Source organism: Pristiophorus japonicus, chromosome 1, assembly GCF_044704955.1.
Source record: "Pristiophorus japonicus isolate sPriJap1 chromosome 1, sPriJap1.hap1, whole genome shotgun sequence".
In the NCBI taxonomy this organism is placed as follows: Eukaryota; Metazoa; Chordata; class Chondrichthyes; family Pristiophoridae; genus Pristiophorus; species Pristiophorus japonicus.
The window spans coordinates 467,372,403-467,400,260 of NC_091977.1; the positions used below are offsets into that span (position 1 = coordinate 467,372,403).

The 27,858-nt window shown below is 46.4% G+C and overlaps 1 protein-coding gene across 1 annotated transcript in view; it reads left to right on the forward strand.

Annotated features, from left to right (window-relative positions):
• Positions 1–27,858, forward strand: part of cibar1 (CBY1 interacting BAR domain containing 1) — a 74,792-nt gene that overhangs the window by 41,296 nt on the left and 5,638 nt on the right. The window contains exons 7-8 of the mRNA XM_070893920.1: positions 2,202–2,315; positions 9,904–10,023. Coding sequence (XP_070750021.1) covers positions 2,202–2,315; positions 9,904–10,023 — 234 coding nt within the window. The remainder of the gene's footprint in view (positions 1–2,201; positions 2,316–9,903; positions 10,024–27,858) is intronic.

Genomic DNA, 27,858 nt, shown 5'->3' on the forward strand with positions numbered 1-27,858 from the left:
TTGCAGTTTGTACAGGGCCCTGGTGAGGTCTCACCTGGAATATTGTGTCCAGTTTTGGTCTCCTAATCTAAGGAAGGACATTCTTGCTATTGAGGGAGTGACTGATTCCCGGGATGACTGGACTGACATAGGAGGAGAGACTTCATCAACTGGGCCTTTATACACTGGAGTTTAGAAGGATGAGAGGGAATCTCATAGAAACATATAAGATTCTAACGGGACTGGACAGGTTAGATGTCGGAAGAATGTTCCCGATGTTGGGGAAGTCCAGAACCAGGGGACATAATCTAAGGATAAGGGGTAAGCCATTTAGGACTGAGATGAGGAGAAACTTCTTCACTCAGAGAGTTGTTAAACAGTGGAATTCCCTACCGCAGAGAGTTGTTGATGCCAGTTCATTGGATATATTTAAGAGGGAGTTGGATATGGCTCTTACGGCTAAAGGGATCAAGGGGTATGGAGAGAAAGCGGGAAAGGGGTACTGAGGGAATGATCATCCATGATATTATTGAATGGTGATGCAAGCTCGTAGGGCCGAATGGCCTACTCCTGCATCGATTTTCTATAGCCCCAAAACAGCCCTACACAATGTCATGAACGGCATTCTCAATGACTGACCATAGTGCATTATCGCTCCTTGTCCTGCTCGATCTCTCTCTAGTCTTTGACAAGGTTTACCATGCTGTTCCCCATAGCACCCACGACAAACTCTATATCGTGGCCACCAACTTCATTCTCCTCCCAGGTCAAACCTTCAAACTCAATTACTCCAATAACCTCCTGAGCAATCTCTGTAAACTTCAGCTCATCCAAAACCCTGACCCTCGCCAAGTTCTCAGTTACTGATGTTGGATTTGGTCTTCCATCCCAACAAAAACAACCACTTTCATTTATGTAGCGCCTTTAATGCAGTAAAGCATCCCAAGTTTTGCGTGAAATTTTCAAAATCTCACCTTTCCCTTAAAAGTGGTGACATTTTTGCCTGGCATTTCATCCCTGAAAGACTGACTAATTTTACATTCTAAAGTTATTGAAAATACTGTTTGTAGGATCAAGATTTACTATAAAGTGAAGTAAATAATTTCTAACCATGCTAATAAGTCAACTAATGTATATCTTTATCAGTTGACTGATGAAGAACTGCTGAGTAAAGTCAAAGTTGTTTCACCTCCACTTTTACCACTTTGAGCCAATAGCAAAATAGTTGCCTGAGCATATGACAGTTATGTAAAGCAATTTCTACTCTCTTTCTTAGATTTATCTAAATACAGATTGTGCAATGAGCTTTAAAAGCAACTCTTATTTTGTTTTGATGCCATTATGGCAAAATTTAATTGAATGTGAAAGATCAACAGATGGTCAGTTTTTGATTTTGGCATAGTGCAGAGTAGTGTTTAGTACTTCCATGCTTGGATGCAGTTCTTATTGATCTATTCAGAATGACATCAGTTTGTTTAGTTGAACAAGACGTAAATGAATGAAGTGATTATTGTGATGTGGTCTTGGAAGGATTATTTGTTTCTACTTTTTATTGGAAGACTTTCAGTGGCTCATTTGGGTAGTTTGAGTGAGTAATCATTTTTGCATTGTTCTTGCAGAATGCTTGGGAGCATTTGTGGCTACAGAATTATTATTGTTAAAAATTTCTGAAATATTTAATAAGCATTACATTTTTGATTCCTCTTTGAACTGCCACTGGTTTGTGGAAAAGTAATTAGTGTTAGGTTAATTTTATAGACCTTGCTCTGAAACAAAAACAATGTTTGGCAGTCCCAAATCCAGATAGTGTCTCATTGCATGCAATAATTAATACCGATAATGGGAATGCAAATGATCCAGGTTTCACTGTTTATGACTATACAGAAATGTATCCTATGCTGTTCAGGGCCACATACATTGTATTAAGTTATATAATTGGGAATGTCTCAAACACACCATGCATAAATTTTATTTAATTTAAACTTAGCCTTGTTTTCAGCCATATATGTTGATTTGTGAGACAAATGCCAAAATGTTAAAATAGTTTTTATGTATGAATGTCTATTGCACATTTTATGGGACAACTTGAATTAGACAACATTTTATTGTTTTAATACAGGAATATTGTTTTGACATCATATAGCAGATCTGTTTTATACATCAAACTATGCTTCTCTTTGGTGAATTGATTTTTCAAGTTATTTTTTATTCACTTAAAATAGAAGATTTTTGGAGACTTCATTACAGTTGAACTGGCCTTCCATGCAAAAGCTTTGGAAGTTTATAGCAAAGCATATCAGCATATACAGAATATTGATGAAGATGCAGATATGGAGGTAAGCTGTATTTTTGAGGTTTTTAAGGCTATAATGATTACATAAGAACATAAGAATTAGGAGCTATAGGCTAATAATGTAGGTCTAATTCTGTAGGCTGTACGGCTCCTTGAGCCTGCTCCGCTGTTCAATAAGAATGGCTAATGTTTGACCTCAACTCCATATCCCATGATTCCCCTAAAGTCCAAAAATTTATATCTCCGCCTTCAATATACTCAATGCCTCAGCATCCACAGCCCTTTGGGGTAGAGAATTCTATAAATTCACAACCATCTGAGTGAAAAGGTTCCTCCTCATCTCAGTCTTAAATGATCGACCCCTTAACTTGAGACAATGCCCCCTAGTTCTAGACTCTCCAACCAGGGGAAACAAACTTTCAGCATCTATCCTGTCAATCCCCCTCATTATCTCTTGTACATTTCATGAGATCACACCTCATTCTTCTAAACCTCAGAGTGTAAGATGAATCTACTCAATCTCTCCTCATAAAACAACCCTCTCATCCCAGGGATCAATCTAGTGAACCTTTGTTGCACTGCCTCTAAGGCAAGTATATCCTTCCTCAGATAAGGAGACCAATACTGTGCACAGTACTCCAGGTGTGCCCTGTGCAATTGTAGTAAGACTTCCTTACTCTTGCACTCCAATCCCCTTGTAATAAAAGCCAGCATGCCATTTGCCTTCCTAATTGCTTGCTGTACCTGCATGCTAACTTTCTGTGTTTCCTGTACGAGGACACCTAAATCTCTCTGAACACCATTTAATAGTTTCTCACCATTTAAAAATATATTCAGCTGCCTAGACCTCTCGCTCTGGAATTCCTCCCAAAATCTTTCTGCCTTTCTACCTCCTTCTCTTCCTTTTAAGACCCTGTTTAAACTACCTCTTTGACCAAGCTTTTGGCCACCTTTCCTTTTTTGGCTTGGTGAACTTTTTCTTCTAATTACATCTCTGTGAAAACACCTTGGACATTCTTCTACGTTAAAGAAATTTTATAAATCCAAGTTATTATTATTCTCTCTCCCGATTCTCCATTCCTCTCCCACTATCCTTTCCTCTCCTCTCCTCTTGCAATTTCTCATCAGTCCCCCTCCTCTGCCAGTCCTCTTCCTCCATAGAAACATAGAAAATAGGTGCAGGAGTAGGCCATTCGGCCCTTCGAGCCTGCACCGCCATTCAATGAATTCATGGCTGAACATTAAACTTCAGTACCCCATTCCTGCTTTCTCGCCATACCCCTTGATCCCCCTCGTAGTAAGGACTACATCTAACTCCTTTTTGAATATATTTAGTGAATTGGCCTCAATAACTTTCTGTGGTAGAGAATTCCACAGGTTCACCACTCTCTGGGTGAAGAAGTTTCTCCTCATCTCGGTCCTAAATGGCTTACCCCTTATCCTTAGACTGTGACCCCTGGTTCTGGACTTCCCCAACATTGTAAACATTCTTCCTGCATCTAACCTGTCTAAACCCGTCAAAATTTTAAACGTTTCTATGAGATCCCATCTCATTCTTCTGAACTCCAGTGAATACAAGCCCAGTTGATCCAGTCTTTCTTGATGTGTCAGTCCCGCCATCCCGGGAATCAGTCAGGTGGTCCAGCACCCTCTACTGCTTAAACCCCCATCTCTATCCTTTTTGGAGGCCTCGATTATTATCTCAGTGATCAGGATAGTTGAGAAGGTAACACTGTTTCAGATACTTGCCACAATTTCTACACCATGGGCCAGGTAGGAATTGTACTAGCAGATGGAGTTGCTAACAATTTCATGAACAATAGAAGAACAGGCATGGAACAGCAGACTTCACCTGAGCACTGAGATACCACTGAGTAGGTCTGCCATAGAAGATATTCCTTTATGCGGAGAGCGGGAGGGCATGATCATTCATCTTTCGCATATGAGAATGATCGTATGTGCAATGATCATTATTTCTAGGTGCAGGGATTTAAAATATTTGGTCAAAATATTGGACCCGAGTACTGGGAGTCCATAGAGGAGAGTGGGAATCTGATCTCAGCAAGCCATGGAACAATAATTCTCTGCTTTAATACCTCAAATAGGAAAGTGTGTCAGCTCAATAAGCTGCCTGTTTTTCTATTCTTCCTACCAAATTGAATAACCTCACATTTTCCCACATTATACTTCACCTGTCACCTTATTGCTCGCTCACTTAACCTGTCTATCCCTTTGCGGGCTCTTTGTGTCATCTTCACAGCTTGCTTTCCCACCAAGTTTTGTATTGTTAGCAAACTTGGATACATTGCACTCAGTCCCTTGATCTAAGTCATCAATGTAGATTATAAATAGTTGAGGCCCCAGCACTGATCTTTGCAGCACCCACTAGTTACAGCCTGCCAACTGGAAAATGACCCATTTATCCCTACTCTCTGTTTTCTGTCCGTTAACCAATGCTCTATCCATGTTAATATATTACCCCCAACCCCACGAGCCCTTATCTTGTGTAGCAACTTTTTATGTGGCACCTTATCGAATGCCTTTTGGAAATCCAAATATATATGGATATCCAAATTGACCATGAAGGCAATCCACCACATAATTTTGATTTTAAAAATATTACTGCTTTGTTCTTTTTTCTGGCTTCTTGTTCAGGTGCATGGTACGGCTTCTACAATTGTATAATATGATGCTAAGTCTTACTATAAAGCAACATTTTAGTATTATTTGATATATTAAAAAAGTAAATCACAGAAATATTAATATGAAAAAAATTAATTTAGAATTGTTAAAAATGTTTCCTGTATGTTCTTTACACCTTAAAGGATTATTATTTATTTCTTCTGACTAGAAGTAAGATTTGCATGCGTGGAATCTTTTCTACAAATTCCTCAGGTTCCTATAAATACAGTCCACTGTTCCAGGAATAAACATTATAGATGTAGAACTGTAACATTACAAATATATTATAAATCTCACCTTCAGACTTATTTGTACATCTGAGCTTGCATTGTATGAAAACCCAACCTGTGGCTCAACACCATCTCGTCTCAGGAACACAGTGGCTAGGAAGGACATGTTTCCCTTGGCAGAGGGGTCAACAACCAGGGGTTATAGATTTAAAGTAATTGAGGGGGAGGTTCAGAGGAAATATATGGGGAATTTTCTTCACCAGAGGGTGGTGGGGTCTGGAACTCACTGCCTGAAAGGGTGGTAGTGGCAGGAATCCTCACCACATTTAAAAGATACGTGGATGTGCACTTAAAGGGCCCAAGTTTCGGGCCGCGCCTAGAACGGCGCAGCCCCGACCTGGACGCCCGTTTTACGCGCCTCAAAGTGCGCCTAAAAAAAACTTAGATTCTCCGGCTCCCTGCTGGTCCTCTGGAGCCGGGCGCGGCACAGCATGAGCTGTAGGGGGCGGAGCTAGGTCCCTGCGCTGAAAACAGTGCCGGGACCTCCGCACATGCGCGCTACAGTGGACGCGCATGTGCAGTAGCTCCAGGCGCCCAAAACTGTGTGGGAGGGGCCCGAAGCACGCAGCCCCTAGCCCTGGCCGAATGGCCTCACTGGGGCTGCGTGCATAAGGCTGCCTCCCACACCCAGCTCCTGCTTCCTCCCAACCTGACTCGACTCTCCCCCACCCGACCTGACCTCCCTCTCCCTCCCTCCCTCCCTCTTCCCCCCCGACCCGAACCTCCTTCCCTCCCTCCCACCAGCCCCCCCGACCCGACCCAACGCCACCAACCTGTAAATCTGGTGCTGGGGACGGGCCCTTCCCGAAGTCTTGGGGACGGGCCCTTCCCGAAGTCTTGGGCCCGGCCCGTTCAGCCCCCTTCTCCTTCCCCCAGCCCCTTCTCCTTCCCCCCCCCCGGCTCCTTCTCCTTTCTCCCCCCCCCCCCCCGGCCCCTTCTCCTTTCTTCCCCCCCCCCCCGGCCCCTTCTCCTTTCCCCCTCCCCGCCCCTTCTCCTGTTGAGAAGGGAAGTAAAGAGGAAAATAAGACTGGCAAACTGAACCCAAAAATCTTCTACAGGTATGTAAATAGTAAGTAGGGCCTATTGGGGACAAAGAAAGTGATAGATGTTTAGAGGTGCAGGGCAAGGCTAGAATATATAATGAGTATTTTGTATCGGTGTTTACTAAGGAAGAGGAAGTTGACAAAATATCGGTAGAAGTGGAGATGGGAGAGATAATGGATGAGGTCAAAATTGATAGGCAGGATGTACTGGAAAGGCTGGATATGCTTAGAGTGGATAAGTTGCCTGGTACAGATGGCTTGCATCCCAGGTTGCTAAGGGAAGTGGGGGTGGAGATAGCGGAAGGGCTTGCCATAATTATCCAATCTTCCCTAAATGCGGGGGCTGGTGGGGAGGTGCCAAAAGATTGGAAAGTGGAGAATGTTCAAGAAAGAGTGTAAGGACAATCCTAGTAACTACAGGCCGGTGATCAGTTTAACATCAGTGGTGGGTACAGTTTTACAAACAATAATCAGGGAAAAGATTAACGGGCACTTAGAGAGGTATAAGTTAATTAAGGAGAGCCAGCATGGATTTGTAAAATGCAGATTAACCTAATTGAATTTTTTGATGAAGTAATCATTGGTTTATACGCAACCTTCAGGGCTGCTGACCGAGGGCCGTGAGGCTCTTTGTCGGCCGGCGCAGACACGATGGGCCGAAATGGCTTCCTTCTGCGCTGTAAGTAATGGAGAAGGTTGAAGGAGGGAATGCAGTAGATGTTGTTTATATGGATTTTAAGAAAGCATTTGACAAAGTACCACATAAAAGGCTGGTTAATAAAATTGAGACTCATGGAATAAGAGGGTCAGTGTCAGCTTGGATAAGAAATTGACAAGGACAGAAAACAGCGAGTCATGGTAAATAGTTGTTTTTCAGACTGGAGGATGGTAGACAGTGGTGTTCCCGAAGGATTAGTGCTAGGACCACTGCTTTTTTTGATATATATAAATGACTTGGATATTGGAATAAAGAGTAAAATTTCAAAATTTACCAATGATATCAAACTTGGAGGTGTGGCGTACAGTGAGGATGATACCAATCGACTACAGCAGGATATAGGCTAGCAGAATGGGTAGACAAGTGACAGATGGAATTTAATACAAAAGTGTGAGGTGGTGCACTTTGGCAGAAGGAATAAGGAGAGACAACACGGGGGTCAGAGTACTTAAGGAGGTGGCCTTGGAAATAGTGGATGTGTTGACAGTCATTTTCCAACATTCCATTGACTCTGGATCAGTTCCTATGGAGTGGAGGGTAGCCAATGTAACCCCACTTTTTAAAAAAGGAGGGAGAGAGAAAACAGGGAATTATAGACCGGTCAGCCTGACATCAGTAGTGGGTAAAATGATGGAATCAATTATTAAGGATGTCATAGCAGTGCATTTGGAAAGAGGTGACATGATAGGTCCAAGTCAGCATGGATTTGTGAAAGGGAAATCATGCTTGACAAATCTTCTGGAATTTTTTGAGGATGTTTCCAGTAGAGTGGATAAGGGAGAACCAGTTGATGTGGTATATTTGGACTTTCAGAAGGCGTTCGACAAGGTCCCACACAAGAGATTGATGTGCAAAGTTAGAGCACATGGGATTGGGGGTAGTGTACTGACATGGATTGAGAACTGGTTGTCAGACAGGAAGCAAAGAGTAGGAGTAAATGGGTACTTTTCAGAATGGCAGGCAGTGACTAGTGGGGTACCGCAAGGTTCTGTGCTGGGGCCCCAGCTGTTTACACTGTACATTAATGATTTAGATGAGGGGATTAAATGTAGTATCTCCAAATTTGCGGATGACACTAAGTTGGGTGGCAGTGTGAGCTGCGAGGAGGATGCTGTGAGGCTGCAGAGCGACTTGGATAGGTTAGGTGAGTGGGCAAATGCATGGCAGATGAAGTATAATGTGGATAAATGTGAGGTTATCCACTTTGGTGGTAAAAACAGAGAGACAGACTATTATCTGAATGGTGACAGATTAGGAAAAGGGGAGGTGCAAAGAGACCTGGGTGTCATGGTACATCAGTCATTGAAGGTTGGCATGCAGGTGCAGCAGGCGGTTAAGAAAGTTAAGAAAGCAAATGGCATGTTGGCCTTCATAGCAAGGGGATTTGAGTACAGGGGCAGGGAGGTGTTGCTACAGTTGTACAGGGCATTGGTGAGGCCACACCTGGAGTATTGTGTACAGTTTTGGTCTCCTAACCTGAGGAAGGACATTCTTGCTATTGAGGGAGTGCAGCGAAGGTTCACCAGACTGATTCCCGGGATGGCGGGACTGACCTATCAAGAAAGACTGGATCAACTGGGCTTGTATTCACTGGAGTTCAGAAGAATGAGAGGGGACCTCATAGAAACATATAAAATTCTGACGGGGTTAGACAGGTTAGATGCAGGAAGAATGTTCCCAATGTTGGGGAAGTCCAGAACCAGGGGTCACAGTCTAAGGATAAGGGGTAAGCCATTTAGGACCGAGATGCGGAGGAACTTCTTCACCCAGAGAGTGGTGAACCTGTGGAATTCTCTACCACAGAAAGTTGTTGAGGCCAATTCACTAAATATATTCAAAAAGGAGTTAGATGAGGTCCTTACTGCTAGGGGGATCAAGGGGTATGGCGAGAAAGCAGGAATGGGGTACTGAAGTTGAATGTTCAGCCATGAACTCATTGAATGGCGGTGCAGGCTAGAAGGGCCGAATGGCCTACTCCTGCATCTATTTTCTATGTTTCTATGACTCAATGGTACAGTTCTAAAGAATGTGCAGGGATAGAGGGATCTGGGGGTTCATGTGCATAGATCTTTGAAGGTGGTAGGACATATTGAGAGAGAGTAGTTAGCAAAGCTTTTGAGATCTTGGGCTTCATAAATAGAGGTATTGAGTATAAAAGCAGGGAAGTTATGCTGCACCTTTATAAAACTCTGGTTAGGCCACAACTAGAGTATTGTGTCCAGTTCTGATCACCATCATTTAGGAAGAATGTGAAGGTCCTTGAGAGGGTGCAGAGGTGATTTACCAGAATGGTTCCAGGGATAAGGGATTTTGGCTACAAGGTTAGGTTTGAGAAGCTGATGATACAAGGACTAAGGGACACAGATTTAAGGATTTGGACAAGAGATACAGGGGGCATGTGTGAGAGAACTTTTTTAAGCAGCAAGTGGGAATGACCTGGAACTCGCTGCCGACGAGGGTGGTAGAAGCGGAGACCGATCATTGATTTCAAAAGGAAATTGGATAGCGCTTGAGTGAAATAAACTTCCAGGTCTACGGGGATAGAGTGGGGGAATGGGACTGACTGGATTGCTCTACAGAGAGCCGGCATGAACTTGGTGGGCCGAATGGCCTCTTTCTGTGCCTTTGACTCTGTAACCTTACTACCTAGAGCCATCATTCACAATATCTGATTGAAAATGTTTGATAAAATATTTTTGGAGCCTGAATCTGTGTATTAATACTTTTCCACTGTTAATGCAGTACTGACATTGTTTCCTTTGTTTGAATTATGTCCATAATCACAAGCTAAAGTTTTTTTTTTAACATTTGGAAAATAACTAAGAATGTACCATCAGTGTGATCTATTTTCTATACAGCAGTAATGGACTAATGTAGCAGTTCATGTTGTTTTGGTAGATTTTCAGGAACACACTTCATTTACAAGACAACCAGCCTCGCCTAAGCATAGTATCTGCAAATTCTATAAACACTATGAATGGAACTGATTCAGCTCTACGTATGTCAGGATCTTCTAAGGTAAGAGGGATAACTGACTTTTACAGTGCATCATAAATTGTTTTAAATGTATGTCCAAGCTGAACCAAGATTATCCTTGAATATATTTAAATCTTCTGTTTTTAATTTTTTTCCTGACTGCATATATATTTGAAAAATGGTTGTGAGCAATTACATACTTTATTGGGTAAAAAAGAACTGAGTATTTGTATTAAAAAAAGAAAGTAAACTTGTCAACTTGTCAATCCTCCTCCATGGTACAACCATATTTTGGGAAGCAGAGAAGTGGAGTTAGTTGTGGCATAGGGGTTTCTCTCCAATATCAGCTGAGGAGCCAGAGATAGAAATCTGAGGTGTATGGTGCCATCGCTGACGGGAGGGTGTAATGACAGCATCAAAAATTTACATAGAGGTAAGATTTTTAATATATTATAGCATTTAGAATTGTCTCAAAGTATACAGGCCTGAAATTCTTGAGATTCTCTCTGCTGCTAGAAGTGATGTGTTGTGGAACATCCCGCCACCAATCTATCCCAATGTTGATCCTGACCTGAATTCCGGTGTTGGGGTCAACTTCATAAATGAGGTGCCATTTATGAGGGAGGAAGACTAGACTGATGGCTGCTCCATGACCAAGGATCATTGTAGCAAATTGCACAACTTTGTCATAGAATAAATATCATGGTACAGGTTTGTGATTGATAGAACTTGTGTTGCATTAAAGGTCTAGTGTAAGAATCCTCTTTATTTTATCAACAGAAATAGATGTTGTTCTATTAATGTGTAGCTAGAGTATGATGTCAACCACATGATCTTGCACGTGAATGCTTGTTACTCAAGAAGTTGCATTGATGCATGTGTACTTAAGGAAGTGGCCCGAGAAATAGTGGATGCATTGGTGGTCATTTTCCAACATTCTATAAACTCTGGATCAGTTCCTATGGATTGGAGGGTAGCTAATGTAACCCCACTTTTTAAAAAAGGTAGGAGAGAAAATGGGGAATTGTAGCCTGACATCGGTAGTGGGGAAAATGTTGGAATCAATTATCAAAGATGTAATAGCAGCACATTTGGAAAGCAGTGACAGGATCGGTCCAAGTCAGCATGGATTTATGAAAGGCAAATGGGATGTTTGCCTTCATAGCGAGAGGATTTGAGTATAGGAGCAGAGAGGTCTTACTACAGTTGGGGCGGAAATGGGGGGAGCAGGGCGGATATGGTCACCGCTGGAAAAATCCTTGAGAATTTTGCGAGTGGCGTCCATTTGACGAAAAATTGGCAGCCATTCAACATTGCCGTGAGGCCGCCACTTTCTGACGGCTAGGGGCCTTATTGGGTGGCTGATTTTTGCCCCCCTATGGTCTACAAGATGCCATGTTGTCTACACACACACTCGGGCCTATAAACTGTTGTGGTCTTGTTCGAAGTTTACAAGATATATTTATATCAAAGGGATAATTAAACTGCTAGTGAGATCAGCTACAATTGAAAAGCTCCTGGACGCAGCTAATTTAAATATTTTAAAGGAAATCAATAGCAGTGCCATCTGATTAACCCTTTCTAACACATCTAACCTCCGCTGCAGAGAACAGATATAATGTGGCCCTTGCATCCATCTGAATTGTTATAGAGTAAGCAGTCAGCATATTGGAAATCCAGCTTCAGGCACCTCAGAAATCTGGAAGATCCTTGCAATACAACATGATTGCCAGAATAATTGTCACCTTCATATAGAACAATTATGCAACTCAGAAGGGGTTAAGCCTCCCAGGTGATGGTGAGAAGAACGAGGAGGTGAGTGAAGGAGGAGGACCGCCATTATTAGATCACGCAAACTTTCCTCAATGAGATTTCCATCCTCGAAAGACCAGCTTCCAGCTGAACCTTCCTTGCGTTTGCCGAGCCATAGCCTAAAGCTCTTTTGTGCTGGCATCCGAACAGGCTGGAATGAAAGTACAGTAGTGTCACTATCCTGAGAGACAGAGATATTGTTACCGTTCCTTGTAGCCACTGCTACTGGCCACAGACTCATTTGGGCTAACAGATTGAATAGTCCTAATAGTCTTGAAAACCTTGACCCATGGTGCTATAAAGAATCTATTAAAGTAGTTGTATCTACAACACAGATCCTCCTCCTGACGCATTCCTATTGCAGACATGTCCTAGATTGCCACATTTTCCAATGTGTTCTTCATAGACTGGCAAGCTTCCTGCATTGTGTTGTAGATGTGGGTAGTGGACTTCTCCACTTATCCACTCTATCCTGGCAGAAAGGATAAATAGGACTGCAGGAAAGGTGTAAATATAAATAAACTAAAGATAAGAAATAGATGGGATAAGAGAAAAGATTAGCGTAGCAAAAGAGATAAAGATAATGAGCCAGAATTTGAGATTGATATGACAGCGTATTCGTATCACCTTTTGAAATGGACCGCAAGTTCGAGATTTCCGCTTGCATATGTACTGAATCCCGAACTTACGATCTGTCAACGTATGCGCTGACAGATCATCCGCACGACTCAAGAAAAAACAATTGCTGCCAAGCAATTGTGTACAGAAACTTTACAGTTGTTTAATTGTATCAAATGAGTTTTTCTTTTTTCAACAAAGATTGGAGTTTTAATGATGTCGATAATTATCAGCAAAATTAAATTTTTACTAACCGCACTAAGATGTAATAAACTTAAATTCCAGTTGTGTAAAGCAATTGTAATTAAATCGGATTACGGGATTCCCTTCTAAAATTATTTAAAATCTTAATTCTGTTTACTGATTGGAGAACCAGGCCCACATGATCCCAGGTACGCTTCCGCATGGGCTGCGTCCTTGGGATCCGTGTGCCTTTACACTGCTTTCTAGTACGCAGCGTCAGAGAGCAAGTTTATAAAGGAGGGTCTCCATCAGGTAGGTGCCTATTCTTTCCGCAGTCTGCGGCGTACTCTGGAGCTATGCCGCAGACTGCAATGTTTGGGCCAGTATAAATACGCAGAACAGAAAAGTTTATAGGAAGTAATTAAAAAAAAAAAAAATCTGTTTAAAATAAAGCAGGAATGATTTTTAAAAATTCATTCATGCAATGTGAGCGCCGCTGGAAATGCTACCATTTATTATCCATCCCTTAAGAATGTGGCAGTAAGCTGCTGCCTTGAACCGGTGAAGTCTCAGAGGTGAAGGTACTCCCAGGATTTTGACCCAACGACTGAGGGAACGGTGATATATTTCCAAGTCAGGATGGTGTGTAACTTGAAGGGAAACTTGCAGGTGATGGTATTCCTATACGCCTGCTGCCCTTGTCCTTCTCAGTTATAGAGGTTGCAGGTTTGGGAGGTGCTGCCGAAGAAGCCTAGGCGAGTTGCTGCAGTGCATCTTGTAGATGGTGCAAACTGTAGCACGGTGTGACCGTGGTGGAGGGAGCTACTGTTTGAGGTGGTGGATGAGGTGCCAATCAAGTGGGCTGCTTTGTCCTGGATGGTGTCGAGCTTCTTCAGTGTTGTTGCCGCTATATTCATCCAATCAAGTGGACGGTATTCCATCACACTCCTGACTTGTGCCTTGAAAATGGTGGAAAGGCTTTGGGGAGTTACTGCAGGAGTCACTCGCCGCAGAATAATCAGCCTCTGAACTGCTCTTGTTGCGTTGGTCCAGTTAAGTGTCTAGCCAATGGTTACCCCCAGGATGTTGATGGTGGGGGATTCGGCGATGGTAATCGCGTTAAATGGTGGTTCGTCTCTCGCTTGTTGGAGATAATCATTGCTTGGCACTTGTGTGGCACAAATGTTGCTTGCCACTTACAAGCTGAAGCCTGAATGTTGTCCAGGTCTTGCTGCATGCGGGTATGGACTGCTTCATTATCTGAGGAGTTGCGAATGGAACTGAACGCTGTGCAATCATCAGCACTTCTGACCTTCTGATGGAGGGAAGGTCATTGATAAAGCAGCTGAAGATGGTTGGGCCTAGGACACTGTCCTGAGGAACTCCTGCAGCAATGTCCTGGGACTGAGATGATTGACCTCCAACATCCACAACCATCTTCCTTTGTGCTAGGTATGACTCCACCATTGACTTTGGTGAGCAGGTTATTGGTGAGCAAGTACCGCTTCATAGCACTGTTGATGACACCTTCCATCGCTTTGCTGATGATTGAGCGTAGACTGATGGGGCGGTAATTGGCCGGATTGGATTTGTCCAGCTTTTTGTGGATAGGACATACCTGGGCAGTTTTCCCCATTGTCGGGTAGATGCCAGCGTTGTAGCTATACTGGAACAGCTTGGCTAGAGGCATGGCTAGTTCTGGAGCACATCTTCAGCACTACCGCCGGAATGTTGCTATATCCAATGTGTTCAGCCGCTTCTTGATATCACTTGGGAGTGAATAGAATTGGCTAAAGACTGGCTTCTGTGATGGGGACCTCAGGAGGTAGGTGATAAGGATAATTTTTAGGTTTGCCTGGTGCTGCTCCTGGCATGTTCTTCTGCACTCCTCGTTGAACCAGGGATGGTCCCCGTGGCTTGATGGTAATGGTAGGGTGAGGGATGTGCCGGGCCATAAGGTTACAGATTGTGGTGGAATAAATTCTGCTGCTGCTGATGGCCCACAGTGCCTCATGGATTGCCACTTTTGAGCTACTAGATCTGTTCTGAATCTGCCATTTAGCAAGATGGTAGTGCCACTCAGCACGATGGAGGGGTCCTCAGTGCGAAGACGGGACGTCGTCTCCACAAGGACTGTGCGGTGGTCTCTGCGACCAATGCTGTCATGGACAGATGCATCTGCGATGGGTAGATTGGTGAGGACGAGTTCAAGTAGGTTTTTCCCTCGTGTTGGTTCTCTCACCACCTGCCGCAGGCCCAATCTGGCAGCTATGTTCTTCAGGACTCTACCAGCTCGGTCAGTAGTGGTGCTACTGAGCACTCTTGGTGATGGGAGATTGAAGTCCCCCACTCAGAGTACATTCTGTGCCCTTGCTATCCTCAATGCTTCTTCCAAGTGGTGTTCAACATGGAAGAGTACTGATTCATCAGCTGAGGAAGGGTGGTAAAGAAAGAAAGGCTTGCATTTATATAACGGCTTTCACGACCACCAGATGTCTCAAAATGCTTTACAACCAATAAAGTACTTTTGGAATGTAAACACTGTTGTAATGAGGGAAGCGTGGCAGCCAATTTGCACACAACAATCTCCCACATACAGCAATGTGATAATGACCAGATAATCTCTCTTTGTTATGTTGATTGAGGGATAAATATTGGCCAGGACACCAGGGATAACTCCCCTGCTCTTCTTCGAAATAGTGCCATGGGATTTTTTATGTCCACCTGAGAGCAGACGGAGCCTCAGTTTAACGTCTCATCTGAAAGACGGCACCTCTGACAATGCAGCACTCCCTCAGCACTGGAGTGTCAGTCTAGAAATTTGCTGGTGCTGTGCCCATTTATCAAGTGCAAAACGATCACTTAAGCATGTTGCCGTACATATGTTTGTTACATGCCGGAAGTGTGTCCACCATATTGGTAAAGGCAGAAAAAGGAGAATCCGGGGCTATGTTCCCCCTCATTGTTTTTCCCGTGCAGGCCCTTTAAATTTGCAGCATGGCTGCGCATGCGCAGTATCTCTTCCAGCAGCAGCAGCAGCAGCTGGTGAGCGACCTGCACGAGACCTCGCAATTAATGGGAGGAACATAGGTCCAGGGCACGTGCCTGAAACAGTTGATAGGCCCCTTGCATGTGAAAATAGAGGGCCTTATGCCTCTTTGAGGCCCATTTGCAAAATCGGACCAGCTACGTTCAGGCAAACATAGCCCATGTGGAGGTTATCACCAAGAAGATACGTTTATAAAAAAAATACTTAACTGAATGTAGAACTGGAGTAGTAGGAGCACTCCTCCCAAGTCAGTGCCAAAGACGCGTGCCAGCCAGCCATCCATTGCCCCTTCCCTGCTGGTTGCTTCCATCCTCTGTGAGCTGAGGGTTGACCTAATAGTTCTTAATAAAATTATGAGGGGTTTTGATAGATGACATAGAGCCTGTTTCCACTTGGGGGGGGGAAAAGATCAATACAAGATAGTCACCAAGAAATCAAATAGGGAATTTAGAAGAAACTTCTTTACCCAGAGTGGTGAGAATATGGAACTCTCTACAACAGGGAGTGGTTGAAATGAATGGTATCGATGCATTTAAGGGGAGGCTAGGTAAGCATAAGATGGAGAAGGGAATAGAGGGTTATGCTGAGAGTTAGATGAGGAAGGATTGGAGAAGGCTCTAGTGGAGCACAACGTTGGCATGGACTGGTTGGGTTGAATGGCTTGTTTCTGTGCTGTATATTCTATGTACTGTGTGATCTCTTTCCTTCCCCCCCCCCATCTCTCTTCCCCCCCCCCCCCCCCATCCCCTTCCAATTGGACTCTCCCTCTCGATCCTCCCCTTCCTCCTGATCGCTTCCATCAGCACCCCGCCCTTCCCCTCCCACCTCCCCCCAGGTCCGACCTGAGGACTGCTGCCGGCATCTCAGCGACCCAAGATTAAAATCCTCTTTGCTGGCGAGCTGCTCGCTGGCCTCATGTAAATGAGGCTTGAAGCCCAGTATCAGGTGCGTCTTGGACCTACCGTTCCGGCGTAGGTATCATTCCCTGTGCCCAGCTTTTTGGTACAATACAAAACCAGTACATGTCCATAAAAGACAAAAACTTTGCTTGTTCAGTTAAGTGATCAGGGTCAACAAATGAAATTAGAGACAGAATCAAGTGAAAAGAAATAAAGACTTGTGTTTATATAGCGCCTTTCATGTCTCAAAACACTTTACAGCCAATTAAGTACTTTGAGTGTAGTTCCTGTGGGAAACGCGGCAGCCAATTTGCGCACAGCAAGCTCCCACAAACGGCAATGTGATAATGACCAGATAATCTGTTTTTGTTATGTTGATTGAGATAAATATTGGCTAAGACACCAGGAACTCCCTTGCTCTTCTTTGAAATAGTGCCATGGGATCTTTTACGTCTACCCAAGAGAGCAGACAGGGCCTCTGTTTAATGTCTCATCCAAAAGACGGCACCTCCGACAGTCCAGCATTCCCTCATCACTGCACTGGAGTATCAGCCTAGATTTTATGTGCTCTAGTCCCTAGAGTGGACTTGAACCCACAACCTTATGACTCAATAATTGCCTTGGATGAACAAATATTTTCTTCACGGTGGAAGACACTAAAATCATCCCAATAGTGGATAATCAAGGGGCCGTGCTAATGGGAGAAGCATCAACAGCGGAGGTAACTTACCTGTTAAAAGCCAATGAAGTGTGTATTGCACTCACTGGCCCCGTATATACTTTGCCAACCACCCTGGCAAAGCAAAACTGCCAGGAACAAAGTCATGAATCACAGTGTAGAAATACGATGTGTATATTTGTAGTGTAGAAATAGGATGTGCTTATTTGTACTGCAAAAATGGCCACCATGCTCCACCCTTTGTCGATGATTGGTTCCCTTGGAGGATAAGCCACACCGTGAAGTTTCACAGGAATGTGCAACTTGAACCGCCCATCAAGGTCTCTCTGACTTTGCAAATTGTAACTCGATCCACTTTGACTTCCTGAAGTGACAAGAGGACAGGGCACCCCAGAAACTAGCAAGGGCCAGACAAAGTGCTCTACCACAGCCGAAGTGCCTTAACACAGTCCAAGCTCATCCCTCCCCAGCCAAAGTGCTTTACCCCAGTACGTGAATTCCTCTCTCTTCCCTCCCTTTCCCTCTCTTTCCCCCGCCCCAACCACCCCACCCCATCATAGATGGGGAAGGTATTGTGTACGGATTGTTAACCGGTTTATGCTGACAGTGTCGTGACTTCTGGATATCATCCACTCCAACAACGCTACTTGTACGTAGTTGGATGAATGTAATCCATCTTCCCTGAGTTCCCCCTCTCCCCATCGATTTCCCCACCCCCATGCCCCCGTGTTTCTACCATCACCCCTCCCCCCCCCCCCCCCCCACGCCCCTGTCTTTCTTCTGGTCCCTCCCCCCCCTGGTGTACCCTCCATCTGTCCCCTTCCCCCAACACCCACCCTGCCCGTTTCTCCCGTACTCACTCTTCCCCACCCCGCCCGTCTCTCCCGTACTCACTCTTCCCCCCCCCCTCTCTCTCACCCCCCCTCCCCTCTCTCTCACCCCCCCCTCTCCTCTCTCTCTCACCCCCCCTCCCCTCTCTCTCTCACCCCCCTCCCCTCTCTCTCTCACCCCCCCCTCCCCTCTCTCTCTCACCCCCCCTCCCCTCTCTCTCTCACCCCCCCCCCCTCTCTCTCTCACCCCCCCCCCTCTCTTCTCACCCCCCCTCCCCTCTCTCTCTCACCCCCCCTCCCCTCTCTCTCTCACCCCCCCTCCCCTCTCTCTCTCACCCCCCCTCCCCTCTCTCTCTCACCCCCCCCTCCCCTCTCTCTCTCACCCCCCCTCCCCTCTCTCTCTCACCCCCCCTCCCCTCTCTCTCTCACCCCCCCCTCCCCTCTCTCTCTCACCCCCCCTCCCCTCTCTCTCTCACCCCCCCTCCCCTCTTCTCTCACCCCCCCCTCCCCTCTCTCTCTCACCCCCCCCTCCCCTCTCTCTCTCACCCCCCCCTCCCCTCTCTCTCTCACCCCCCCCTCCCCTCTCTCTCTCACCCCCCCCTCCCCTCTCTCTCTCTCACCCCCCCCTCCCCTCTCTCTCTCACTCCCCCCTCCCCTCTCTCTCTCACCCCCCCCTCCCCCCTCCCCTCTCTCTCTCACCCCCCTCCCCTCTCTCTCTCACCCCCCTCCCCTCTCTCTCACCCCCCTCCCCTCTCTCTCACCCCCCCCTCCCCTCTCTCTCTCTCACCCCCCCCTCCCCTCTCTCTCTCTCACCCCCCCCTCCCCTCTCTCTCTCTCACCCCCCCTCCCCTCTCTCTCACCCCCCCTCCCCTCTCTCTCTCACCCCCCCCTCCCCTCTCCTCTCTCTCTCACCCCCCCCTCCCCTCTCTCTCTCACCCCCCCCCTCCCCCCCTCTCTCACCCCCCCCTCCCCTCTCTCTCACCCCCCCCCTCCCCTCTCTCTCTCACCCCCCCCCCTCCCCTCTCTCTCTCTCTCACCCCCCCCCTCTCTCTCTCACCCCCCCTCCCCTCTCTCTCTCTCACCCCCCCCTCCCCTCTCTCTCTCTCACCCCCCCCTCCCCTCTCTCTCTCTCACCCCCCCTCCCCTCTCTCTCTCACCCCCCCTCCCCTCTCTCTCTCACCCCCCCTCCCCTCTCTCTCTCACCCTCCCCCTCCACCCTCTCTCACCCTCCCCCTCCACCCTCTCTCACCCCCCCCTCCCCCCTCTCTCTCACCCCCCCTCCCCCCTCTCTCTCACCCCCCCCTCCCCTCTCTCGCTCACCCCCCCCTCCCCTCTCTCTCTCACCCCCCCCCCCCTCTCTCTCTCACCCCCCCCTCCCCTCTCTCTCTCTCTCTCTCTCACCCCCCCCCTCTCTCTCTCACCCCCCCCCTCTCTCTCTCACCCCCCCCTCCCCCCTCTCTCTCTCACCCCCCCCTCCCCTCTCTCTCTCTCACCCCCCCCTCCCCTCTCTCTCTCTCACCCCCCCTCCCCTCTCTCTCTCACCCCCCCTCCCCTCTCTCTCTCACCCCCCCTCCCCTCTCTCTCTCACCCTCCCCCTCCCCTCTCTCTCTCACCCCCCTCCCCTCTCTCTCTCACCCCCCTCCCCTCTCTCTCACCCCCCCCTCCCCTCTCTCTCTCTCACACCCCCTCCCCTCTCTCTCTCTCACCCCCCCCTCCCCTCTCTCACCCCCCCCCCTCCTCTCTCTCTCTCACCCCCCCCTCCCCTCTCTCTCACCCCCCCCCTCCCCTCTCTCTCTCACCCCCCCCTCCCCTCTCCTCTCTCTCTCACCCCCCCCTCCCCTCTCTCTCTCACCCCCCCCCCCTCTCTCTCTCTCACCCCCCCCTCCCCTCTCTCTCTCACCCCCCCCTCCCCTCTCTCTCTCACCCCCCCCTCCCCTCTCTCTCTCTCTCACCCCCCCCTCCCCTCTCTCTCTCACCCCCCCCTCCCCTCTCTCTCTCTCACCCCCCCCTCCCCTCTCTCTCTCTCACCCCCCCCTCCCCTCTCTCTCTCACCCCCCCTCCCCTCTCTCTCTCACCCCCCCTCCCCTCTCTCTCTCACCCTCCCTCCCCTCTCTCTCTCACCCTCCCCCTCCACCCTCTCTCACCCCCCCTCCCCCCTCTCTCTCACCCCCCCCTCCCCTCTCTCTCTCTCTCACCCCCCCCTCCCCTCTCTCTCTCACCCCCCCCTCCCCTCTCTCTCTCTCACCCCCCCTCCCCTCTCTCTCTCACCCCCCCCCTCCCCTCTCTCTCTCACCCCCCCTCCCCTCTCTCTCTCACCCCCCCTCCCCTCTCTCTCTCACCCCCCTCCCCTCTCTCTCTCACCCTCCCTCCCCTCTCTCTCTCACCCTCCCCCTCCACCCTCTCTCACCCCCCCCTCCCCCCTCTCTCTCACCCCCCCCTCCCCTCTCTCTCTCACCCCCCCCTCCCCTCTCTCTCTCACCCCCCCCTCCCCTCTCTCGCTCACCCCCCCCTCCCCCCCTCGCTCACCCCCCCCCTCCCCTCTCTCGCTCACCCCCCCCCTCCCCTCTCTCGCTCACCCCCCCCCCTCCCCTCTCTCGCTCACCCCCCCCTCCCCTCTCTCGCTCACCCCCCCCCTCCCCTCTCTCGCTCACCCCCCCCCCTCCCCTCTCTCGCTCACCCCCCCCCTCCCCTCTCTCGCTCACCCCCCCCCTCCCCTCTCTCGCTCACCCCCCCCCCTCCCCTCTCTCGCTCACCCCCAGCCTCTCCCCTTCGCTCCCCCCACATGTCTATCAAAAAAGTGCAGTACAAATAGTTACACTGGTAGAAATAACTCCCTGTAGAGATTTTCAGCTGCAGAGTTACAAAATACATCGCGCAATATATTGTGGTTGTTTTCCAGATTAGCAGGACACTGAGTTATCATTGGAGCACAACACCTCGAGGTGGACGTGTCGTTAAAATGCATCGTAACGTTGTTAGTTTCTGTACTTTTTTTGAACTTGTATAACAATGTGCAAGGGAGCACTTAAAATAATTAGTGACTGATCTGGAAACTAAGCTAGATGGAGGCCATTTGGCTTTTCTTGGCTGCACTGAATTTAGGACTTCTGGGCTAATTTGCATAGCACTATTTTTCTGTGTTTTCCCTAAGCTAATCCTATTTTTCTTTCTCCTCATCTATATACTTTTAAATTATCTAGTACCTCTTTGAATGCTGTAATCGATTCAGCTACTTGTGGCAATGATTTCTACATTCAACTAACTGCATGAAAAAGTTGCTTCTAATCTCTTTGCTTTGTGATCATGGGTTCATCTGTTCAATTACCTTCCAATCAAAATAATGTATCTGAATTTAGCATCCTATACCAGAGCTGGGTTTTATGTAAAGTACAAATATCAACTGTTGGGAAGAAGCAAAATGACATTTCACAACTGCACTTTCTTTAGCACCTAAGACCAGTCTGATAGTCCATCATTATTGCCAATCTGAGCATCTTGCATTTCCCAAGCAGTACAGAATTTTTTCTATTATGGAATGTTTTTTCTGCACTGTTCTCTTTCTGGGCTGCTATGACGATATGTGGCAATCTGCTTCGAGGCAGTTACTTGAGCTGTTCTAACCGACAGTGCCCAAAGAACAGCTTCAGGAAGTGTTCCTCTCCTGTAGAAGGGTGCTGTCTTCACTTGGCTCCACCCAAGAGAACTGCAACTGACACTTAGTACTTTAATGTGTGGAGTTTTTCAAAAACCCAACATAATCCCCACGCTGGTGCCCATCCTATGGCCCCAAGTTTCGACATGATTTGCTCCTGATTTTTAGGAGCCACTGGTGTAGAACGGAGTATCTTAGAAATCGGAATTCTCGCCATTTAGTTTGCTCCAGTTCTAGTCAGTTCGAACAGTTTCACTTTGGAACAGAATTTTTTTTTCAAAAGGGGGCATGTCCGGCCACTTACGCCTGTTTTCAAAGTTTCGTCAGTGAAAACTTACTCCAAACTAACTTAGAATGGAGTAAGTGAAGATTTTTGTACGCTCAAACACCTTGTCTACACTTTAGAAAATCAGGCGTAGGTTACAAATTAGGCGTAGGGAACGAGGTGGGGGTGGGGGGGGGGAAGGCAAGTCATTAAATTCTAATCAATCCTTAGTTATACTTATACAAATATACAAATAAATCCAACCTGAATAAAAATTTATAAGCAAAGAAAAGATTAAATAAACCATGTTCCTACCTGTGTGAAATAGCATCAGCCTTCGAGCTGCTGTGCTTCAGGCAGGCCTTTCATGTTGGAGACAGGCAGGGGTGTGGTATCAGTGTCTCGACGGCAGCGGCAGCAAGCTTCGAGCTGAGCTGCAGTGCTTGAGGCAGGCCTTCATTCTCTTCGTGGCTGGCCATGAAGAAGCAGCACCGGACAGACCCGAGGCCATTCGGCCATAGGATGTCAGTGGCTGGCCGGCAGCCAAAGAATCAGCAGCGGACGGACGTGAGGCCATTCGGCCATAGGATATCAGCGGCATCAGTGGTTGGCCGGCAGCCGAAGAATCAACACCTGACGCACGCAGCTCTTTATGGTGCTTGAGGCCATTCGGCCACGCTTTAGGGGCGGCGTCAGTGGCTCGACGGCAGCCGAAGATACAGCAGCAGCCTTCAAGTTGTGAGGGGGACTGTGGCCATTTGGACAGGGAGAGGCAGCCACATCGACAGTTTTATATTTAAATTTGCAGAATGGGTGCTGCATTGTTTAGCAGTGAAAAGTTGAACTCACTGATTTCAGCAGGTGATTTATTCAGCAGTGCTGCTAAAAGCACTCCCTCACACACAGAAATATCAAAAAAATTAAATTACAAGCCTTTGCAGGGGTCCAAGAAACAAACCTTCACTTTTTCTGCAATCCTTTTAAAAATGACCGAGTGCCAATGTTTGTGTGAGACTACGCATGCGCGTACGCTCCAACGCGCACGTGCAGGGTTGCCGGCACCACGAAGGCTAATTTAAATTGTACCCGCCCCCTGCTACTTAGAAAATCGGCGCGAGTGTTAGGCTCCGCCCCCTGCTGCGAAGAGCGCGCCGCGCCAAGCAGACATCGAGCTCTAAGGAGCTCGAGAATATGGGAGTTTTTTTTTAAGCGCAGTTTTCGGCGCGAAAAACAGGCGCCCAGCTCGGAGGTGCGCCGTTTTCGCCGCGGGACGAAACTTGGGGCCAATATGTCTGAATTGGCAGTCAAATTGCTCGTAGTGTCACCAACAACCATTAAGATTAAATTATGAAAATGAAACTGCATGCCATTAATTCTGCAAAACTACACTGCAGCTGTGTACTCCTGTTCTCTTGCAGTCTTAAATTCATTCCTCAGGCAGTATTCAGACTTAATAGGCTCACTCTTGTTTCAGTGCAGTTGACCAAGAGGTAGGTAACATGATGCTGTGCCAGACGTACCTTGGCTGTCCACGTTTGTATTATTACTTGAGAGAATTGGAAGTAGTTGTTTTCCTGACTTTTTTTTTAGTGCTGCCAGTGTATAATAAGTTGGGGAAAGTTTTGATGATCAAACTCTTAACAACTTTCATTTATATAGCACCTCTTAATGTTAAAAAAATTCCCAGGGCATGTCACAGAGACATAATTTAAAATAAAAATGGATACTGTGTTGAAGGAAATATTTGTAGAGTTGACTAAAAGCTTGATCTTTTAAAGGAGAGGGAGGTGGAGTGGCAGAAGGATTTATGGAGAGAATTGCAGAGCTTGGGGCCTAAGCAGTTGAAGGCAAAGGTGGAGCAAAGATGATTTGGTGGTGGGGGGGGAGGGGGGAATGGGAGAGGGGAATGGGGGAATGGGAGAGATGCACAAGAGTTCAGAATCTGAGGAATAGAGTTTTGAGGGAGGGGAGGAATTCTCGGGCCGGAGGAAGTTAGAGATGAGATGGAACACAGCCATGTAGGGATTTAAGCACAAAGATGAGAATTTAAAATTTGTGCCGTTGGGAGCCAATTTAGGTCAGCAAGGACAGAGTTCAGATCTAATGCAAATTTAAATTTCTGGTATTTGCCACAAAAGTAGCATAAATTTTGCAACATATCCTTTATGCTAATAATTTCTGGTTTATAGTATTGTTCAGGATAAACTAAAGTCGAGATCTGTTCGAGTCTCGTTGCCCTTTCATCCTCTGTCTAACTTCATTTAGTGAACATTTTAATAGCAGTGTTGTTGCAGAAAAATTAAGAGCTGGCTAAAGTGGACTGGGAAAATAGATTAAAGTGTGGAATGGTTGATGAGCAGTGGCAGACATTTAAGGAGATATTTCATAACTCGCAATAAAAATATATCCCAATAAGAAGGAAAGACTAAGAGAAGGGATTACCATCCGTGGCTATCTAAGGAAATAAGGGATGGCATCAAATTGAAAACAAGGGCATACAATGTGGCCAAGACCAGTGGGAGGCCAGAGGATTGGGAAACTTTTAAAAGCCAGCAAAGAACGACTTTAAAAAAAAATAATGAGAGGGATTATGAAATGAAACTAGCATGAAATATAAAAATAGATCGTAAGAGTTTCTACAGGTACATAAAAAGTAAAAGAGTGGCTAAAGTAAATGTTGGTCCCCTAGAGGATGAGACTGAGGAATTAATAATGGAGAGCAGGGAAATGGCAGAGACATTGAACAAATATTTTGTATCTTTCTTCACGGTAGAAGACACTAAAAACATTCCAATCGTGGATAATCAAGGGGCTATAAGGGGAGAGGAACTTACAATCACTATCACTAAAAAAAGTAGTACTCGGTAAAATAATGAGACTAAAGGCGGACAAGTCCCCTGGAACTGATGGCGTGCGTCCTAGGGTCTTAAAAGAAGTGGCTACAGAGATGGTGGATGCATTGGTTGTAATCTACCAAAATTCCCTGGATTCTGGGGAGGTCTCAGCGGATTGGAAAATCGCAAAAGTAACGCCCCTATTTAAAAAAAGGAGGCAGACAGAAAGCAGGAAACTATAGACCAGTTAGCCTAACATCGGTCGTTGGAAAAATGCTGGAATCCATTATTAAGGAAGCAGTAGCAGGACATTTGGAAAAGCATAATTCAATCAACCAGAGCCAGCATGGATTTATGAAAGGGAAATCATGTTTGACAAATTTGCTGGAGTTCTTTGAGGATGTAACAAGCAAGGTGGATGAGGGGGAACCAGTGGATGTGGTGTATTTGGGTTTCCAGAAGGCATTCGATAAGATGCCACATAAAGGGTTACTGCACAAGATAAAAGTTCACTGGGTTGAGGGTAATATATTAGCATGGATAGAGGATTGGCTAACTAACTGAAAACAGAGAGTCGGGATAAATGGGTCATTTTCCAGTTGGCAAACAGTAACTAGTGGGGTGTCGCAGGGATCGGTGCTGGGTCCTCAGCTATTTACAATCTATATTAATGACTTGGATGAAGGGACCGAGTGTAATGTAGCCAAGTTTGCTGATGATACAAAGATGGGTGGGAAAGCAAAATGTGAGGAGGACACAAAAAATCTGCAAAGGGATATAGACCGGCTAAGTGAGTGGGCAAAAATTTGGCAAATGGAGTATAATGTAGGAAAATTTGAGGTAATCTACTTTGGCAGAAAAAATAGAAAAGCAAATTATAATTTAAATGGAGAAAAATGGCAAAGAACTGCAGTACAGTGGGACCTGGGGGTCCTTGCACATGAAACACAAAAAGTTAGTATACAGGTACAGCAAGTAATCAGGAAGGCAAATGGAATGTTGGCCTTTATTGCAAGGGGGATAGAGTATAAAAGCAAGGAAGTCCTGCTACAACTGTACAGGGTATTGGTGAGGCCACACCTAGAGTACTGTGTACAGTTTTGGTCTCTATTTAAGGAAGGATATACTTGCATTGGAGGCTGTTCAGAGAACATAAGAACATAAGAAATAGGAGCAGGAGTAGGCCATTTGGACCCTCAAACCTACTCTGCCATTCAATAAAATCATGAGTGATCTGATCATGGATTCGGCTCCACTTCCCTGCCCTCTCCCCATAACCCTTATCGCTCTCAAATCCGTCTATCTCCGCCTGAAATATATTCAATGACCCAGTCTCCACAGCTCTCTGGGGCAGAGAATTTCATAGATTTCCAACCCTCTGAGAGAAGAAATTCCTCCTCATCTCAGTTTTAAATGGGCAGCCTCTTATTCTGAGACTATGTCCCCCAGTTTTAGTTTCCCCTATGAGTGGAAATATCCTCTGCATCCACCTTGTCGAGCCTCCTCATTATCTTTTCGATAAGATCACCTCTCATTCGTCTGAACTCCAATGTGAATAGGCCCAACCTACTCAACCTATCTTCATGTGAATCTTCTATGAACAGTCTCCAATGCAAGTATATCCTTCCTTAAATACGGAGACCAAAACTATACACAGTACTCCAGTTGTGGCCTTACCAATACCCTGTACAGTTGTAGCAGGACTTCTCTGCTTTTATACTCTATCCCCCTTACAATAAAGTCCAACATTCAATTTGTCTTCCTGATTACTTGCTGTACCTGCATTGTAACTTTTTGTGTTTCATGCACAAGGACCCCCGGGTGTCTCTCTACTGCAGCACTTTGCAATTTTTCTCCATTTAAATTATAATTTGCTTTTCTATTATTTCTGCCAAAGTGAATAATCCCACATTATACTCCATCTGCCAAATTTTTGCCCACCCACTTAGCCTGTCTATATCCCTTTGCAGTTTTTTTGTGTCATCTAGAAACACAGAAATTTAGAACGCAGAAGGAGGCCATTTCGGCCCATCGTGTCTACGCCGCAGACCCTTGGTCAGCATCGCTGAAAGTTACATATAAACCTATGAACAATGACGGAAAGACAAAGAGCACCCAGCCCAACCAGTCCGCCTCACACAACTGCGACTCCCCTTATACTGAAACATTCTACACTCCACCCCAATCGGAGCCATGTGATCTCCTGGGAGAGGCAAAAAATCAAATAAAAACCCAGGCAAATTTAGGGAGAAAAAATCTCGGAAAATTCCTCTCCGACCCATCCAAGCGATCGAAACTAGTCCAGGAGATTACCCTGACCGTATTCAATTCCCTGTAGTACTTACCATTATATCTCTGCCGCCCAACAAAAGGTCATCCAGTCTAATCCCAATTACCAGCTCTAGGTACGTAACCATGCAGATTACGGCAATTTAATTGCCCATCCAACCATCTCTTAAAAGTGGTGAGGGTTTCTGCATCCACCACTCTTCCAGGCAGTGAGTTCCAGATCCCCACAACCCTCCTCACAATTTCCTTTCCCACCCATCTTTGTATCATCATCAAACTTGGCTATGGTACACTCGGTCCCTTCATCCAGCCATTAATATAGATTGTAAATAGTTAAAGACCCAGCACCGATCCCTGCAGTACCCCACTAGTCACAGTTTGCCAACCAGAAAATGACCCGTTTATCCCGACTATTTGTTCGCTAGGTTGATTCTCAAATGTGAATTCAGCTACAATGTAGTGTTGGTGAGAAAGAAGTTAAGGTGAAGGAGAGTCTTGCAAATGTAATGTGAGGAGTTAGGAGAACATGTACTCACTTTCATCAGTCAAATAAGGTTGGTGAGCCTTTTCCTGCATTGGGTTGTGGTGCGCTGGTGAATGGAGATCTCTGAAACCTCCTCTGCCATCTCCATCTAGGCATTTAGGAAGTCGCTCCTAATTGGTCACCCACCAGTCTCGGAAGAGTAGCCGCCTCCTTCCCTCCACAGCTTGCATCAGGCTTTTCAGCTCAGCGTTGTTGAAGTGGCAGCCATTTCCTCTGAAGCAAC